This window comes from Lonchura striata, chromosome 1 (assembly GCF_050655825.1).
Source record: "Lonchura striata isolate lonStrDom1 chromosome 1, ASM5065582v1, whole genome shotgun sequence".
NCBI classification, from domain to species: domain Eukaryota; kingdom Metazoa; phylum Chordata; class Aves; order Passeriformes; family Estrildidae; genus Lonchura; species Lonchura striata.
In genome coordinates this window covers 85,868,045-85,886,560 of record NC_140703.1, presented here as the reverse complement: position 1 = coordinate 85,886,560, position 18,516 = coordinate 85,868,045, and the positions used below count along the sequence as shown (strand labels likewise).

At 42.4% G+C, this 18,516-nt stretch overlaps 1 protein-coding gene across 9 annotated transcripts in view; it reads right to left on the bottom strand.

Moving 5' to 3' along the window:
• SLC9A7 (solute carrier family 9 member A7) overlaps positions 1-11,684 on the bottom strand; it is a 66,769-nt gene extending 55,085 nt beyond the window's left edge. For all 9 annotated transcript variants that reach the window (XR_014949532.1, XR_014949541.1, XM_077781517.2 and 6 more), the window contains exon 1: positions 11,342-11,684. Coding sequence is in view for 7 of the 9 variants with exons in the window: in XM_077781517.2 (XP_077637643.1) it covers positions 11,342-11,609 (268 nt within the window). In the remaining 2 variants the exon portion in view is untranslated. The remainder of the gene's footprint in view (positions 1-11,341) is intronic.
• Positions 11,685-18,516: the final 6,832 nt, after the last annotated feature.

Here is an 18,516-nt window from a genome sequence, read left to right as displayed (position 1 = left end):
TGACCACTTGTCCAACAGAACATGTCCTGCAAATGTGACATTCCAGTAGTAATTCCTAGTCCAAGGAACTTGGTCAGTCCAAGTTACAGTATGAAAATGAGCTTTGTTCCAGATATTACAGACATTTTAAAATATGATACTGTTTTCAAGTTAATTTTCCTTAACTTTGAAGCCCAGCAGTATGGAGTGGACCTCTGGCAAAACGCTGTTAACAGAAATAAGTAATGTCTTCCCAAACCTTCCTGGTTGCACCAGTCCACTGCCTCCAAGCCTCAGAAAGTCCCTGCTTGAACAGGAACTTCCCATAAATCTGCATTTGTCAACAAGCTGCTGTTTCAAGCCTCTCAACTAGTAAGGCAAATACAATGTAACAGGAAAACCATCTACAGTAAGAGCAGTTAAATTTAGGAGTGTACCTAACTATTAACTTCAGGTGTATCAGCTTTCCACCAGTCATATATTTATCTCAGTATATGATTCACAGACTTTTTATATTCTCCACACAACATACACTCAGTTTATGTATCAGGACAACAGAAAGATGAATTTAAGTTTTAGCTAGAAAGTTTTACTGATGTCATTAATACAATAAATACCATATCCATATGTAAAATGGTATATTTTCTATACTAAATCAAATGCAAAGAAATACTGTTTCCAATCAAGTGAAGTGTCAGAAGTCTGTCTCTGCTCAGAGTATTACACAAGAACAGACTATTCTGGAAAGGGAGCAATTCAGCTCTGAGGTGTGCTTGTTGTGTGTGGGTGCACACACATGGGTCAGCTGTGATCTGTTCAAGGATCAAAAATGCCACGCACATGTTGCATCATTGGGATTCTGGCACCTTGACATAATTACAAAAGCTCCAATTATTGTTCTTATGTATTGCCCTTTCCTGCACGTAAGTATTCTAAAGATCTTGGAAGGTTTAACTTACTGAAATACTGGTTTTTTTTTTACAAACTTGTTATAACTTTGTTACTTACTATAAATGTTACAAATTAACTCAAATTTCCTCGCTGGCTGTTCAAGGAAAATTCTATAACACAACCCTGGTGGTAAATAGCCTCAGTGGTCCAAGCTTTCGTCTCATAGCTATAAAATCCATGTTGCTCATGAGTTGAACTTTAGGCCTTTTTTAAAAGTATAAGGGCTAAAAACCAAGTCTTTGTCTTGACCCAGTCTATTAGCAAGTTAAAAAACATTAGTTTGATTCTTGTTATGATTAAATGGTCCTAGAGATAGTGGCATCTTTATCTTTCACTTTACTGAGGACAGCTGAGAACGAAGCAAGAGAGGGTCAGGAAAAAAGTTTCTTATAACACAGGCTAAAAAAATTTAATCTGAACAAAATTCTCCTGTACCTTGAAAACCAGAACATCAAAGGAGCCTATGTTGAAATGAAAGCCTGGACTGTAGATGTGTAGAGACACAGGAATTCATGCCTTACTCATGTGTTGCCTAGAAATATCTTCCACAGCTTAAACAGCTTACAGGTGAAGACAAGGCACAGATAGTTTCATTAGTGGCCAGGGGAACCAGTCTCAGTGATGAAGACTGTGGTAGCAGAAGGAAGATAAAAATAACAAGCTATTTCAGCCAATCCTCACATTCCCACGAAGCAGGGAAGTGAGCAAAGGTTTTCAGTTTAGAATGGAAAAAAAAAGTAGGTCTCATGTATGGAGAGGAATCCAGGCTGTCAGCTTTAAAACAAACTATTGGATGCACTGTGGAGACAAATGAAGTAACAAGGAAAAAGTGTTAGGAGGTTCCCACAAAAAAGCAGGCAGTCAGCATAATAGAATTTCTTGGAGAGCTAAAACACATGACAATTGTAATACCTACAGGAACCATAGAAGAGCAAGGCTTATGTGTCATCATCATGCAGATGAAGGAAGAAGAGCAAAAGGAGGCTAAAAAAATTGTTTAGACATCATGCTCCAAAAATTGTGGGTCCCAATCTTCTCTTAGAGCTGTGGTAGAGGTAGCACTGAATTCAGAAAAACAACTTCTGGCCAGGTCACAGAGAGGTAAAGGCAACCTCTGACTTTGGCTAGTAAGCTTAGCTAATCAAATGCTTCAGAGGTAGATTTTAGGGGTGTTTGACTCAGTTGGTGTTTTTTTGTTTGTTTGGGTTTTTGGTTTTTTTTTGTTTGTTTTTGGGTTTGTTTGTTTGTTTTTGTTTAGAACATAAGTTTAAGCAGTATCTAGAAGATTGAGATCCTGATAGGGGGCTTTAGCTTTCACAGGCTAAGGATAAAGTGATCATAAATGCAGAGTAGGTCATGCTTAAACCTCCTGGCCCAGCCTTTCAGTCTTTAGAAGAGGGGCTATATCATAAGTACAAACAAAAGATAAAACAAAGTTTCCTCTATCTGTAATTTGGGTTGACAAAACACTAACATCATAAGTACCTGGTGCAATGAGGTTAGATATTTGTGTTTGAAGTACAGAGAACAAAAAAAGAAAAAAAAAAGTAACTGTCCCATCTTTTATACTTTGGAAGAGAACCCAAAACCATTAGGATCAAAAAATGAAAATGTTGAAATAAGTAGACTTGAGCATTTGCCAGCAAAAGCAATAAACCCTTTTTATGGCTCCCTGAGGAAATGGGGGACATAATCAAGTACTAAGTATCACCAAGATATCTATGTTGACATTTCTCTGTTTCATGCAGGCACATGTATAATCAGAGAAGGCTGCAATTATATTTTGTTACTACATCTTAACAAGCAGATCATCATTAGGAAATCACTCACTAACTCTTCAGTCATGTACAGCTGAGGAAAAGATTAATTTTATATCTATATATCTCTGTAAAAGATAATCAGAAAGAGACTCTGTGTGTGTGTGTATACATATTGCTTCACCACAAGTGAACATGGTTGAAAGAAGGTTAAAAGTCTCTAGATATAAAAATCAACTTCATAAACAAATTTTTGCCAAGTCAGACATACTGCTGTGCAGAGATCAGAAGCAATAAAGGTTAGCTTGAAACAGTGTCCTGACACTCAGCTGCCTATGGAAAAGTCTATTCCAGCATTAAGGTTATTTCACACACACCAACACATCTTCAAAATACTCATCTTCTTCCAAGAATGATTCACTGTAACCCATGTCTGGTGGGAATATGTTCCCTGTAAGACACTACTATTGCAGATAGGTATGACAAAGCCACACCCTTTATGCTATGCAGAGTATAAACATGACTCTCAAAGTATAAATCTTCAAGACAAACCAAACAAGCAGAAGTGCCCACTTGAATTCTGTGAGCCAGGAGAGGATGCTACAGCCGACCCTGCCAGGCATGTCTGTGGAAGGTCACTTACAGTCAGCCTCTTCTCTTAATATATAACATTACGTAATCAACTAAAATATCAAAGATAACTCAGGAGAAACAATCAGATGGCACTTCCCCAACAGAAATAAACCTTTACACCAGTTTTCTTCTTACGTATTTTTCCTGTATTTTCCAGAGAGTGCAAAACTGCAGTGCAGCCAGTGATGCCAACTCCACTCACTGCTTCAATTCTTCTGTGAATACCCTTTCCTCCCAGCTAGTCAGGGAGCCTTCTGTGTTTGCCACTTTGAACTTTTCTAGGGTACCTAACTTCTAAAGCGTCAATTACATAGCAAGGCTAAAAGCCAATTAAAATAAGTTGGTATTCACTCACTAAGAAGGCATTTTAAAGAGAACAGTCAAGTTTTCCCATGGATGAGGAAAATCTTTTCAGGAGAAAGGCCATTACACAATCAGTAAGTACAATGAAGACTGTCACAAAGGAATGAGAAATAGGAAGGATTGTGCAGCAGTAAAACAACAGCAGAGAGGTACATGACACTTAAAATGTAGGTTCCCTTTCACTACTGAAGGACTTGATGTCAAGTGCTAAGAAGTGTATGCGTGGGGGAAAATAATTTCTTAGAATTAATGTGGAAGCAGTAGCATTCATTTTAATGGATTCAGAGTAAAAACTAAAAGCTAGTCATATCCATGTGGGTCACTTGCTATTTTTAAAACTATCATCAGTTACAGCATCCTTCTGTTAGTATTTCATATTCAAAGCAATGGCAAAGGTTAACAGCAGTTTTCATATTGAATCCAGTTCTTGAATTAATGGAACAGCCTCTGAGCCTCAGAAGCAATAACTAATCTCAGTGTGTTGGCACTGCCCATGGACATGGCGTGCCTGGCTGAAGAGCTGACACAGGGAATACTCACATGTAGGTGACACCAAGCCACATGAGCAGCTTTCTCTTCACCTAGCTACTGATGGCAAGAAATGCAGGTGCACACACCACACTTCCATAAGGAGCCAGCACATTAAAGACTGTCATCTCATGCACAGACAAGTTAATTGCATTTTAGAATCCTTTTGTATCATCCTTTGTTTCCATCCCTTTCTTCATTTAGAATAGTCCCCCAGTTTCATAATAAAATAGCAAGCGAACATGTCAAGCTTACTTAAAAAAAATCTCCTCAATCTTAGCTTGTTTTTTCTTAAGTCTAAGTGAGAAGTGAAGACATCTATGGAAAAGTGGAAAGGCATGGCATTCTGAATAAGCAGACCATTTTATTTAAACATTTCCACAAATCTAGCACACCAAGACCCACACCTTTGCTGTTCAAACTCCCCTCTCCAAGGAGCTTACAAGGTAACGGAAGAGGAATCAGTAACACACTTAAAATATGCAACAGGTATTCTGGTGGCTTCAGGTGCCTTTAAAACTATCTACTACAGACCTATTTCAACAAGAAAGAGACATTTTGAAAAAAAACTACAGAGAAAGTGGCAGCTGTGGAGAAGTAATCCAGGCTACAGCAAACCTGCAAGTCCCAGCAGGGTGGCATTAGGGCCAGGACCCTCCCATGGCAGCAGATCCACCCCATTGATGAGCCTTCGGGGTAGCAGTGTAGCCAAGCCCACAGGCACCCCTGGCAGCAGTGCTGACCCACAAGAGCTCTGCCAGGAGAGGCTGTGATCTTCCTCCACGTATCACTCACACATACATCCGCATCAAGAGAAATAAAGAGCTTCCACCCAGCCTTTGAAAAGTAACATAGAATACCAAAGCCATGAAGAAAGCACAAGAAACCACACACCTCCTCTGGCTGAGAGCAGAGTTAATCTCAACTTTAAATTAAAGAAGCCTTCAACTCTTTCTCCCCAGTAAAATTAAAAATTCCCAATGGTTTCATCCACCATAGGCTCTTTAGGTACTTCTAAAGTGATTTGTCTGATTTCAGGACATGGGGAAACAAACAAACCAACAGTTTCCCACAATTTGCTTTTCTCCCTTCATACTCAGTTAATTGCAGGCTGAAGTGCTTTTTAATAGGGGAGAAAAATGCAGTGCATTTTAGCTAAATTACCTATGTCTGGTAGACAAAAAGATCTGAACTACTGAGAATGACTGTGTATTCTTTACACCACTAGTAAAAAACCCCTCAACATAAACACTCTCCTAAAAAAATTGCTTGTATCACATTCTTTCAATGTAGGCACCACTTAGTGTAAAGCAAGGCGAGAAAGGCTATATTCAGTTTTTAATGGGGATAAAGCTTTAATCCTGAGTCACAAATAAGTACTCTGTGTTGGGGGAAAAAAAAGTCAGTCTACAAGCTGGTATTTCTGGCTGTCAGCATGGAAACAACAGACTTGAGTTAAATACTGAGGCTGTCTCTTGAACACACAGGGACAGTTCAGCAGCCCAGTGCTGGACTCGCAGCATTCAGCAGGTAAGCAGGGAGAGAACATCCATGGTACACAACACCTGTGAAAGGCCTAGATAGGAACCACAAAATATTTTTAGTTCTGGTCAAGATGCATAGTTCTGGAATGCAAACTGTGTCCTCCAACTGTTTTTTTTTTTTTTCTTTAATAATGATGGAGCTGAGGTTCCTGCTTCAGATATCTGGTTTTTAAATCAGTTGAGGGTGAAGCTGCTACCTCTACCTAATGGAGATGATGGTTGTTCAGATAGCCGCAGATAGGGGTGGGAATAGCTCCCTACCAGAAGCAGGAAAATGTTTCACCCAGCTCTCTAAGATGTTTTGAACTACTCTGCAGAGTCCATATGTAAGGGGAGCCCAACCTTCCTAAGGAAGGAATGTGCTGCTATGCACCCACAAAGCAAGTCCCTCACCCACAAAGGGACTGAAGATTTAAGAGAATCATAGCTAGCTGAACCATGAAAATTTTCTGTCACAGGGAATTGAGCCTTCCCATCACTGCTTCCAGAGCTATCTCCAAGCACTGCAGGAAACCATCCAGCTTGGAGTCAGGGCCAAACCCTTGAGATGGAAGATTTTGGGTAAGTCAGAGGCAAGACTTACATCTGCTTCCAGTTGTGCTGGGAGCACACAGAGCAGAGGTCTAGAGCTCTCTTTAGTCACTCTGTTAGGGAGCCCAGAACACATAGTGTATTTTATAAAGGTGTTTCACAGATACTCCTAAATGGTGCCCAGGACTGCCTGTACAGGTGACCCAGAAGCACTTCCTGAAGTATAGATAATTATTAAACTTACACTGCAAAGGAATACACATATATAGCCACTTCTATTCAGCACAACATTTTTAAATTAAATTTCTAAAAGAACAATATCTGAATTGTTCATTCTGTTTGAATGACCAATTATAGTTCATTACAGAAAATTTACAATGCAGTATTGTGAAATCCAGAGATAAGATTACACACTAGTTGCCACACATATTTTTGTTAACACAGCCAAAGAAACTTGCCCTATCACCTTTCTCTGACCATCTTAAAACAAAGGCCTACTTTACCAAACAAAAAGGAGACAGGTGAGAACCCAGGCCTCTCTCCCATCAACCTCTTGCCAGAAATATAGACACTCAAATACTACATAAAGAAGCACTAAGATGGGGACACCATCAGCTCCTGAGAAGTAATTCTGGGAATCCTGTTGAACTTGATAGCTTTTGTATATTCCTTCAACATCTCCTTTTCTTTTTTCTCATCTGCACCAAGAGCAGAAGTTACTAGAGTTGCTGCAGGTGCTCTGCATCTACAGACCAGTTCAGTCCTTGTGTTCTTTCAGAAACAATCATTGGCAGACCTATTTAGAGATATTTCTATTGCAATGCAGCAAAGAAAAATTGGAAGTGGTTCCAAAAGAAATTTTCTCAAGTGGACAAAAAAAAACCTCCAGCTCCTACAGGGCCCAGACATGTACAGTATTAATCTGTCATGGAACCACCTCACTCTGACAACAAGCTTGTACACCAGACATGAGGTTACTTCGCCTCAGCTCAGCACAGTCCAGCAAACACAACCAGAGTGCTCACACAGGACCAGAAGGCAGGCAGGTGTGTGAGCTCTGCAGTATAACAGATTTGGCATCTGTTTGTGATAACTTTCTAATTTAAATGAAAATAACAGGACATGCAGAGGAACACCTTCCCCCTTCAGCCTCTGCATGGTTTCTTACACAGTGCTGCAAAGCAGTACCAGCTTTAACAGCCAGCTGTTCCACCAAAGGCTTCCTCATGCAAAAGAAATCCAAGTTGCCATTTCTCTCTTCTTTGGCTTATGCCATGATCAGGGGGTATTCTAGTGCTGATTTGACAGAACTTCTCATGAAGATGAAGTTAACAAACATAAAAATTAACTAATTTGTCTTAATGAAATACACTACCCTTATAGAAACAAATTAACAAAACCCCCAAACCACAGAAACAACAACAAAACCCCAACCCACAGAAACAAACAAAGAAACCCAAAATCACTGCCCTGAGGACTATAGATTAATTGTACTCCAAAGATATTTCAGAAACACCTGCAATTATAAGCTATCCAACTACCCCTGCCCAAAGAGCAGATCTGAAATACATGCAGATTAATAAAAGCTATATAGCATTTCTTCTAAATTTCTCTCAAAAGAAGAATTTACAATTTTTCTACCCAGCCATACATCATAAAGCAAACTTAAAGATTTGTATTGCAATTAAAACATACTGAGCAGTCAAAAAAATTTAGCAAAACTCACTTTAAAAGCCTGTAACAATGTGATTTAAAATAATATTCAGGAAGAACAAGCAGGTTGCCAGAGAAAGGATAATGTTCTCAAAACTGGGTGCTCAATTATGATCCTAAATCTAGTATTAGGAGGCTTATGTCAAAGTGGCTTATTAAAAATGAAGACTAACATTATTTTGCTGGCAGTGGGGATGAGTTAGGTCATCTCTAGCACGTGTAGATAGATACTACAATTCTAACAGAGAGCACTGCAGCCAGATGAGCTAAAAATAGACCTTTTCTGTATCTACTCTGTGGGTACAGAAACTTAGTCTGATACAGAGTATTGCAGAACAGATACAATCTTTTTTATCATGAAGATTTACAGTTTCTCTCTCATTTCTGTTCCCGGAAAGGTAACAGACGTATTATATTCCTCTTCATATATGGATTTTCTTTCACTGTACCCAAGTCCCATTTGCTTTTACTTTTATCTGCAGCACCAGCACATGTGGCCCACAGACAAGAAGGTACCTGATAGGACTGACACCTATGCTGATTCATGGGTGGCCAGTTATCTGAATTGCCACTTATGAAAAGGGACAAAGTAATTGCCTAGTGGCAGTGATACCACTGCATCTGCCGGGAGACATCTACTTATCCAGGTGGCTGCCTCCTAAGGAGCAGCCTCAGGATGCCCACCATCACCTCCCATCCTTAGTCCACCCTGAGCTGCCCAGGTGCACAGTCTGTGTCTTGTTTCTCCTACTACAAGGTGACGCCTCTCAGTACAGAACCAGGAAGCCTGCATAACAGAGTCACCACCAAACCTCTTCAGGAAAAACGTGTCTCGAACACGTTATCCTCCAACTCAGACCGACATCACAATCATTATCACTAGCTGAAATACACAGTCAGCAAGGTTTCAATTCCCTTATTTCTCTGTTGTGGATTGGGGCTTGTTTGGGTTGGGTTGGATTTTTTAATTGTTCCATAACTTGCATTAGCAATACTGTTGCTGGAGCAGCTGACATTTGCTAGTATTTCACTTCCACAGAGCAGCACCCTTGTTACAGTTTCAACCTTAAACTTCAATTCTATTTAGCATGAATAGAACTTGTGCTTTTGGGACTACATGCTCTTTCTTTGACATATTGCCTTATGATTTTGTGTTTAAGGCAGAGTGATGAAACATATGCACTTTAAATAGCTATATAGCTTTTTTAAAAGTACATTTCTCAGATAGCAAGTTATCAGCAAAACATCTATCAGTTTAACCACAGTTTAAACAAAGAAGAAAGAGGAGACTTAAGCCCAGTTAGCAGACGTGTAACAGAAAATTACTACATCACTTACTAGGTTGTTCTTGGTGCTCTATAGAAAGTCTGTGAAATGTTAAAGTGAAGCCAGGTCTCAGCAGAGTTTAACCACCAGCATGGAGGTTAACCATGTTAGGTAGGAACTGAACACACAAAACATGCTTCCTAGGCTGTTTGCCATGAAAAGCCAAGAGTTAGTTTGTTTGGGAAGGAGAAAGCATGTATTTTGATATAATAAGGGGACTCATTTAGAAGGCAAGTATATTGGGGAGCAAACTATGAAAGCAAAATTATTTAAGTGAGGACACACACCTAGTTTGAGCCAATTATTATTATTTGGATGCTGCCGGGGGGCTGAAAGAGACATAGCATAGTGCCTTTCCTAAGACAAAATTTCAGTATTTGCACATCAAATTGGGGACCAAACAATCTTTTCACAGATCAGGAACTGCGTGTTAGAGGAAACTAATTTGAGTCTAATGAGAGGCAGAATCTCTCCAGCTGAACAATTTCTCATTTCCCACGCAGCTCATCAAAACACATATCCAAATGCCCTTGATGCCCTGACATTTGTACCGCATGCATTAGCACACCCACATACACAAGATTTTCAGCATAAATTAAGCCACTAAAATGATCATAAAACATCATAAATGAACTTTCCAAAGGTGACAACACTAGGGTAATATCTAAACATCTTCAATACTACCTTACCCTGTCTCTTTTCTGATCAATACAGACAGTTAATCTACTGTCTCCTGGGCACTCTTCAGCTGCTAAGCATTATCATGCCAGTGCATAACTTACTTATATGCCCAGTTGTTAATTTGTCAGTTTTCAGCAGTGAACATATGTGAAGTACACAGCAGTGCAGCAAAGAGATCAGTGACTAAGAGCAAATTGGGATGGTTTAAGGGAAGCATCAGCAGAGGAAAATTCCACTGCTTTGCAAGCAATCACATAGCTCTCAAGAGCAGTAGTACTTATCGGGGAGGAAACGCTTCACTTTCCCCCTCCCCTCGAGTGCTGAATTTCTCATGTGTGGTTACCCTCAATACGCTTATACCGACCAACATCGGGCAGGTGTTTCACACGGTTCAACAGGAACAGATTCCGCTGGTGAAGGAGAAATGCCCCCGGCGCTTATGGCAGTAGCCAATCACCAGCAGACAAATAATTTTTCGAATGGATGGCTGCTCTTCGCCGCAACCCTCTATGCTCTGCGTAGCAAACTGCGCACCGAGCACAACCGTGGGGTTCCCCGCGGAGCGAGGGCTCTGCGTCCCCAGTTCAGGCTCACCTGCCGCCCCCTGCGCCAGGCATTGGCAGCACCAGGGAGAGCAGACGAGCGGGCGAACCCTGCTCAGCAGAGCCCTCGTTCCACCAGGAGGGCTCGGGATGAGCCGCAGACAGCGTCAGGGTCTCTGGTCAGTGTCACTGCGGTCAGTCGGGATCCGCAAACGCGAGCCGCAGGTGACAGCAGCGCGCTGACAGCCGAGGAGCACACCCGGAGGCTAAACACGCTCCTTTCCGCGTGGTGAGACCACAGCACGGCGAGGACAGCGCGATGGCGCTTTCCAAAGTCATCTCTGCGATGACCTGCGCGGCTCGGCACTCCCGGCTGCTGGAAGTACGGCCGGCGAGCTGCCTTTCTGCGGCGGGCAGGGTCACCGGAGCGCTGTCCCCGGCAGCGCGGCCACGGCGGCGGGACGCACCTTCCCGCAGGACACCGCTCCGCTGCCGCACGGGAGGCTGCGAACCGCACGTCCCCCCTCAGTGTCATTCTGTCCCCAACCCCAGGAAAGGCGCCGGCAAGGGGAAGGGATCCAGGAGCACCGGCGGAGGCGGTCGGGCTCTGCGGCGAGGGGCTCCCCCTGCCCGGGGCTTGGCCTACCGGGCGCTGCCGCCCGGCAGCCGCAGCGGCCCGGCGCTGCTCCGGCGGCACGGAGGGGCGCGGCCGGCACCGGCCCCCCGCCGCCCCCGCCGGGGCTGACACCGGGGGCTGAGGCGCGGGCGGTGCCACGGCCCCGGCCGGACTCACCGTAGATCATGGCCAGGCCAGTCTCGTGGAGGAAGCGGACACGCCGGTGCTTGAAGAGCCAGATGGTGAGGATAGTGAGGGTGAGGAGCAAGATGAAGGTGAGCAGGCTCACGCTGTCCTGCCGGTGGCTCTCCTCCGCCTCCTTCTCGGTGGCGAGCTCCTCCATGGCGCTGCTGCTGCCGCCGCTTCGCTCCGCCGCTCGCAGCCCCCCGGCCGCCAGCAGGAGCAGCGGGAGCAGCGGCAGCCGGCGGCGCAGGGGCTCGGCCATGGCTGCGGGAGCCGGGATGCCGCGGCGCCCCGTCCCACTCCCGCGGCGGCGGCCCACGGGCACTGCCCACCGCGCCGGGGGAGGGAGCGGGGAAGGGAGGAAGGACGGCGGGAGGGAGCGGCCCCGGCGCGCCGGAGCCCGCCCGCCGCCGCCTCCCCCGGCCCCTTAAAGGCGCAGCCCCGCCGCGCTCGCCTCGGCCGGGCGGCAAGCGCTGCTCCGCCGTAAGGACGGTGTCGCTGCTTCCCCCGTGCCCGGCCCGGCCAGCCCCGCCCGGCGGAGGTGTAGGGGTGGGCGAGACTTCTCCCCGCCCCCGGGGCTGGTTCTGCTCCGGGAGCTCCAGGTGCCGCCTCGGTGGCGCGGGCAGAGCTGCGGTGCCGGTGCCGCTCTCCCGCCCCGCGGTGCAGAGCGAACCTAGAGCGGCTCTCACACCGGGGCGGTGCTCGAAATCATCACCACAGAGCCCGCCCTGCCCATGGCCGGGCTCGAACTGCACCACGAGCGGACGGTCCCCGTGAAATCTGGAGATCTGGCAGGGAATAAGCACTGTAGTCTCTCTCTCGCTCTCTCTCTCTCTCTCTCTCTCTTTTTTTTTTTTTTTTTAATACGACATAGGAAAACTTACTAAACGTAAATTGCTGACTTAGAGATTTTTATCCAGGTACATCCTCCTGGACATTTACTTCTAGGTAACAAGACAATTGTAGGAAATGAATAGAGGACTAGTCAGCAATTTTCATTTGAAAGCATATGTTTACTGTTTGAAAATAATCTCAATTTAGGGGAAGGAAAGTCACTTTTTGCAAGCAACCCAAAATCAGCACTTTCCCATTTAGCTTTTTATTTTTCTTTTTATTAAATGAGTTACAACCCCTTTAAAAGATGAAATAGATGAAACATTGAGCAGCAAAATTATTTGTGTTTAAAGAAATACAAACAGCTGTAAAACCGGGTTTGTGTTTTCTTTTGGGGTTTTGATGGTTGGTTTTGTTTCGTTTTTTTTTTACCAGTTTTGGCAGGAGAGCACTTTGCCTTTTTCTACCAGAGGAATACCCCCCAGCTTCCTGTGGTGGTGTAAGCAGTGCTGACATTTCTGCTGCTGTGGCCTTTCTCACAGAGTTATTTTCAGTCACAACATCTAACATGCATTTTTAGCCATTATTTTGCATAAAAAGAAAGCACAATAACTTTGGCCACATCTTTAATTAGTTACATGCCAGGTCTTATCTCCTTTAGCATTGTGCTCTTTCTTAACACTGTTGCCATGTTTCTGAGGGTGTTTATTGGGATGCTCTAGTTACAAGAAACTTGTATCTCCTGCTAATGCATCTGGAATTATCTTTGTGTCATGCCATTTCTTAGAAATTCCTTTTTGTAAATATCTCAAGATGACAACTAAGTAAATCTACAGTTCTATTTATATGTAGTCCTTTTAAAGACAATGTTTATGCAAACTCTCCTTAACAACCTTAAAAATCCAGCATAATTAAGTGCAATTATATTTAAATATTTGTGCAGGGCTGAAAGCTTACTTCGATAGTGCCATAATCTGTAAACCTCTTAGAGATGAAAAGAAGTAATTTGCCTTGAAGACCTAACTCTTAAACCTACGTGAACCATTCAAAATTAGTGCCTCAAGGCTGACTTATGTTAAATCTCATATTCAAAATTAACATTTCTGGTATAATGAGAGCATTATACCTCTAAATCTTTAATGTGTGTCTTTAGGATATACAATCGACATACAATGTAACATACATCTTTAGGTTATGACAAGATAAAGGCCTCCTAGCAGACTAGAGTTATGCACTACAGTCTTAAGTATGTGTAATGCTGGTAAAGTTGTAAAATAAAAAACTGGATAGCAATAATAACCTCTCCTCTGTGGCTTTAGTTTTTATGTGCTGCATAGTGCTGGGTGAAGTCTGTCACTATGTGATGGCTCTTTTTAAGGAGACAATTTCCATGTATATTGTAATTTTATCCACCTCTCAGCTAAGCTGCAGTCAGGGTCTTAAGTTACTTCCTGCCAAGTCTTCCAACAGTAACCTGTGTTTTATCCTTCTACAGTTCACTGCATACTATGCCTTTTGCTCTCTATTCAACAATGAGAAATATTGAAGCATTTTTCTTAAGGATAGTAGACAAATTTTCCTTTTTTTTTTTTCCCAGCTGAACTTTGTTGTTTATGGAGGAAAGCATTCATCCGTGGTTTGACGTATCAGTGTGTCCATACCATCAGCTCAAGCCTTGAACTCCCACATTCATATTTACCCATTTTTTTCACTGCTGTTCTGCCCCTGTACAGGTATGGTATGACCTTGTCCTAGGAATCTTTCCCCAATTATTTTTATAAAATTAAAAATATAATGTTCACTGCTCTTGTATGCAAAAGTGAGTACAGCTTATTCTTTCTCTGGACTGTGTGGGTGTAACTAAATCCTGTGTGCAAAATGGTGATGGGAGCATGATTGTTTCTGTCTGTGCAGAGCATCAAAGTTTAATAGTGATGTAATTGGCTTCTCTTCAACTCAGAGTTCCATCTAATAAGTTGTTGCCAGGGAACTCGATATGCAGAGCATATTTGATTTGCACAGGCCATAACTTGCTGCCTCTTTACACTCATGGATTGGTAGCATGGTGCATAAATACTTAAACTGATTCAAACAGCATCATCTAGAGTGTATGCTATCAACTAAGGAAAAAAGATACCAAGTTGAGCTTCTTTATACATCTCTGTAAACCAGGCTGCATCCTTATAAGAGGGTTGTGTTATCACAGCTCAGCTCCTTGCAGTGGTGTAACTCCAAGATCTCCATGCTGTTTTCAGTCCATTAGGAACACCAGTACTCTCTCTTCAAAGGGTAGCTCCACCACTGTAATAGCCCTGCAGTTACAGTTTTTGTTCCAGACTTTTTGTGGCAGGCCTCTACCTGCCTTCCCAAGCTGTTGTGCACTAAAACTTCCTGTGCTCTACAGGTGGGATCTCTGCCTGACAGCCACCACATATGTTGCAGAAGTCAGCCTGCCTGCTTAGCAAAAATGTCATCAGATTCTATTCCTGCTTTCTATCAATTTGTTAATTTTGATCTGGACCCAGGCAGAGGTCTTTGATCTGCTTGCTGTTTGAGAGGCCCATCTTGAGGCAGAAACAATGAGGTGTGCTTTGGGAGATGGAAGGCCAAGTGAATAACAACAGAGGTATGAAAAGCTTCAAACTCAACTATAGGATGGCAATGAAATAGGTCACAGGACAAAACAGCCATTAAACAGAGTTCAGCCATACTAGGAGTGATGCAGAAGGATTTTTGTATTAAATGCTAATAAATATTTACATTTGTACATAGTTGGTAATTGACTTGAGTCACAGGAGTCTGGCCAAAACACCACAGAGACTGATATGTTTCAGCCTACGCTTTGCCTACCAGTCTTGTTTAATTAAAATGTTCATTCTGCCAGAAGCAACATCAAAGAGTCCATTCAGCATTTTTATAGCTTTGTTTGTCAAGAAAGTAATTGTTATCACATGAACTGATACACACTTTGGGTTTATTCTTATTCCCGGAATTGAATAATGTCATGTAAGGCAAGTGCAAGGTCCTATTTTCAATCACTCTCTCTCCAACTGTTTGTAGTAACATCATCCACTCCTTGTCAGTCACACTGGAGAACTGGTGCTCTATTGAGCCCTTTTCTGTATTATGCAAGTCTGTTCAGACTGGCCCTTTGTGCTGCTGAAAGCAGCAGTTTTGAAATATTCACTGATCTAACATGCTGTTGTAGGACGAATTCTGGAAGAGAAAGGTCTTACTGTTGCTTGGGCCTATAAAAAATGGAAAATCAAGCAAATCCGTATCTTAATACATGGCATGTTTATGCAACTGCCTTTGCACACTCACATTTTCTAGCACATTAATCCAGAACGCAAGTTGATTGGCTGTCAGATCAGCCTTGTAGAGCAGCTGCCATGTCAGCCACACTCCATTTTTCTCCTTTCTTCTCTTTTAAGCCAAACTCTCCCATCACTGTGCTTTAAAATGACAACCCATTTTGAACCTATGGCTAACTTCTGGCACCCAGTGGCATCATCATGTGGGCAACTCTCCTGTGTCTGTGTAAGATATCCACATACCCCAGGATCCCATAAAACATGCCCTATTGAGATGTGAGGTTAAAGAAAACTAAGTGTTCTGCAATTGAATTCTGAAGAACATGTCATGTTTTTACTGAAAACCATTTATTTACAAATCTCCAGCTTGTTGGAGGTGCTAACAATTGTGACACATTTCTCTGCTTTTACCAGTTCTGCAGAGGTGTCATATAGTTGAGAAAATGTCAGGACTGCCATTTTCCATCAATGCAAGTTCAGAAATCATAATTAGCCTTTCCAGCAGACAAAATCTAGTTAGAGTAAAAGCTGTTTTGTGCTATTTGCAAGATGCAGTAGTCACTCATTGTGCAGCTACATTTCACAGCTTTTGAGTCATGGTAAACTTTCAAAGTGCCTGGAATGGATATGACTAGAAATTTTATCTATGTAAGAGTGCTCTGTCATCCCCCTTGTACCCAAACAGATTTATTTCTCCTTCTGGCTGTATGTGATATCAGTAAGTGTCATTCTACTAGGGTAGGGGCAAAGCAGGTTGTCTCTTTTTCCTCAGAATAAGGCAGTTCATTACCCTTTGCAGGTGCACATCAGGCTTATGACCTTCAAAGTTACAATCACTCAAAGAAGAAGCTAAGCAATCATTCTTTTCATCACTTCCCACCATGTTCCCCATAAATATTAAAACAAGTGAATATCACAGCTCAACAAGTGCCATGACTCAACCTGTGCCAGCAGAGTCTGAAAAAAACATTCTGGAAAAGAGTAAGTGAGCCCCCGTTGAGACATTGAATTATTATTTGACCTTGTGCATAAAAGAAGGGGCTATGTGAACATCATTTGAAACTGCAAGTATGCACATTGATGCTGTTAGTGACAGCTGTCACTTGACCACTACCAGAAACAGTGCCTGCAAAAGGTTTCCCTGAATGCAGTTCAGAAGCATAAAGGAGGAAAGATTGGGAAAAATGTGGGTACAGTGTTGTGGCATTCAGATTTGTCATAAAATATTTCTCTTCCGTATTTACACAAAAGTAAGAAAAAAAAAAACAAACCAAAAAACCCAAAAAAACCCCAAAACCAAAAAAACCCTAAAGCCCTCTGTTCTCTTCTTGATAGAGAAACAGAAAGTCAAAATTATGCTTCATTAAATCTTGACTATGTTTAATATGTGTATGCCTGTAGGCATTGCACAGGCTACAAAATGAATCTTAGTCAGTAAAGTTATGCTAAGTATCTTGGCTTCCTCTGAATTAGGAGCTCAGAGTTGTGGTGAGACATTGGACAGAAAAAGGTTAGATCTGTCCTGAAAAGTATGTCTGAAGGTGCTTGTTTTTGCTCTTGTTCTGGAAATAAGTGATCAAACAGGAAAATTCTAGTTTCTTCTACAGGAAAACAAATTTTCCTAGAAATAAGAGATCCTAAAACAACCATGGATGAATGATAAACAACATGGATAAACAACTATGGATAAATGACTTCCATCATGCTGGACAGCAGCTGTTCTGCAGTTTAGAAAGAAGCCTAGAGGTTTGAGGCATAACTAGAGGTAAGAAGCTGGCATAGACTCTAATTCTGCTGAAAGAGCTGAATTATTAGCAGTATACTAATAGAGTCAATTCATATAATCAAAGAAATTTTCTGCACAAATTGGAAATAACTAAGGGAGAGACAGAATGTCAGATAACTGGCCAGAAAGTATAGGATGGCTGAGGCTGGAAGGGATCCCTGTAGTCCATCCTGCCCAACCCCCTGCTTAAGTAGAGACACTTAAGAGCTGGTTGGCCAGGACCATGTCTATACAGCCTTTAAACAATTCCAAGGATGAAGATTACACACCCTCTCTGGGTGACCTGTGCCAGGGGTTGTTCACCTTCAGAGTAAAAACTGTTCTGATGGTCAAAGGGAACCTTCTGTGTTTCAGTTTTTGTCCATTTCCTCTTGTCCTGCTACTGAGCACAACTTGTCTGCACCTTCTTCACAATTTCCCTTCAGATATTTATAGACATTGATGAAATTACTAAGAGATGATAAAATGAGATTAGATTATCAATTATGAGATTGTGAATGTAATATCTATTTTAGCAGCAATATTCATCTCCAGAGCTTTCCATACTGGCAAAAGTCTAAGAGTGATGTTTCAAAATCAAACTTAAATTGTAAATTTGTATTACTGTGGAAACTAAAACTTTATTTATGATTGACCAATACCGGCTCATTTTGAGTTCCACACAATTTGGGAGAACTCTGAGTCAGGGAAGCAGAAGTGGCTGCCTAGCTGAAAGATGAGGATTAGACATAAGTCCAAAACAAGACCAGGTGATGCCAGTACTGAGAGATGGTTGTTCCTTTCCAAGAATAACCATATTTGGTCAGGCAGTGCTGTTAGGCAAGATTTAGCTTCTGGTGGACTCTGGCTAATACCAATAGGAAGCTCTAAAGGGAAACATGCTGGCTCCAACAGTAGAACCCTCTCACCATAGATGTGCATTTATTGGAAAATTTATGATAATAGGTCTGGGCCAAGTTGTGACAGAATGAGACGCCTCTAACAGCTCCCTAAAACATTGGACATGGAGCTTTCATGTGGATGATGCAGATAGGGGTGTTTTTTATTTGGTTGATTGCTAGGCTGCTGGCCAAAGGCAAAGAGGAGAAAGATACAAAAGACTGAAATCAAAAGACAGAGAGTAGTTGTCAGCTGCTTTGAGGTGCAATCAATATAATTGCAGGCTGCAACCCCAAGATAGGAAACATCCAAGACAGATGTGTTGGTGGAATCAGTATCACAGTAGTCAGGTCAGA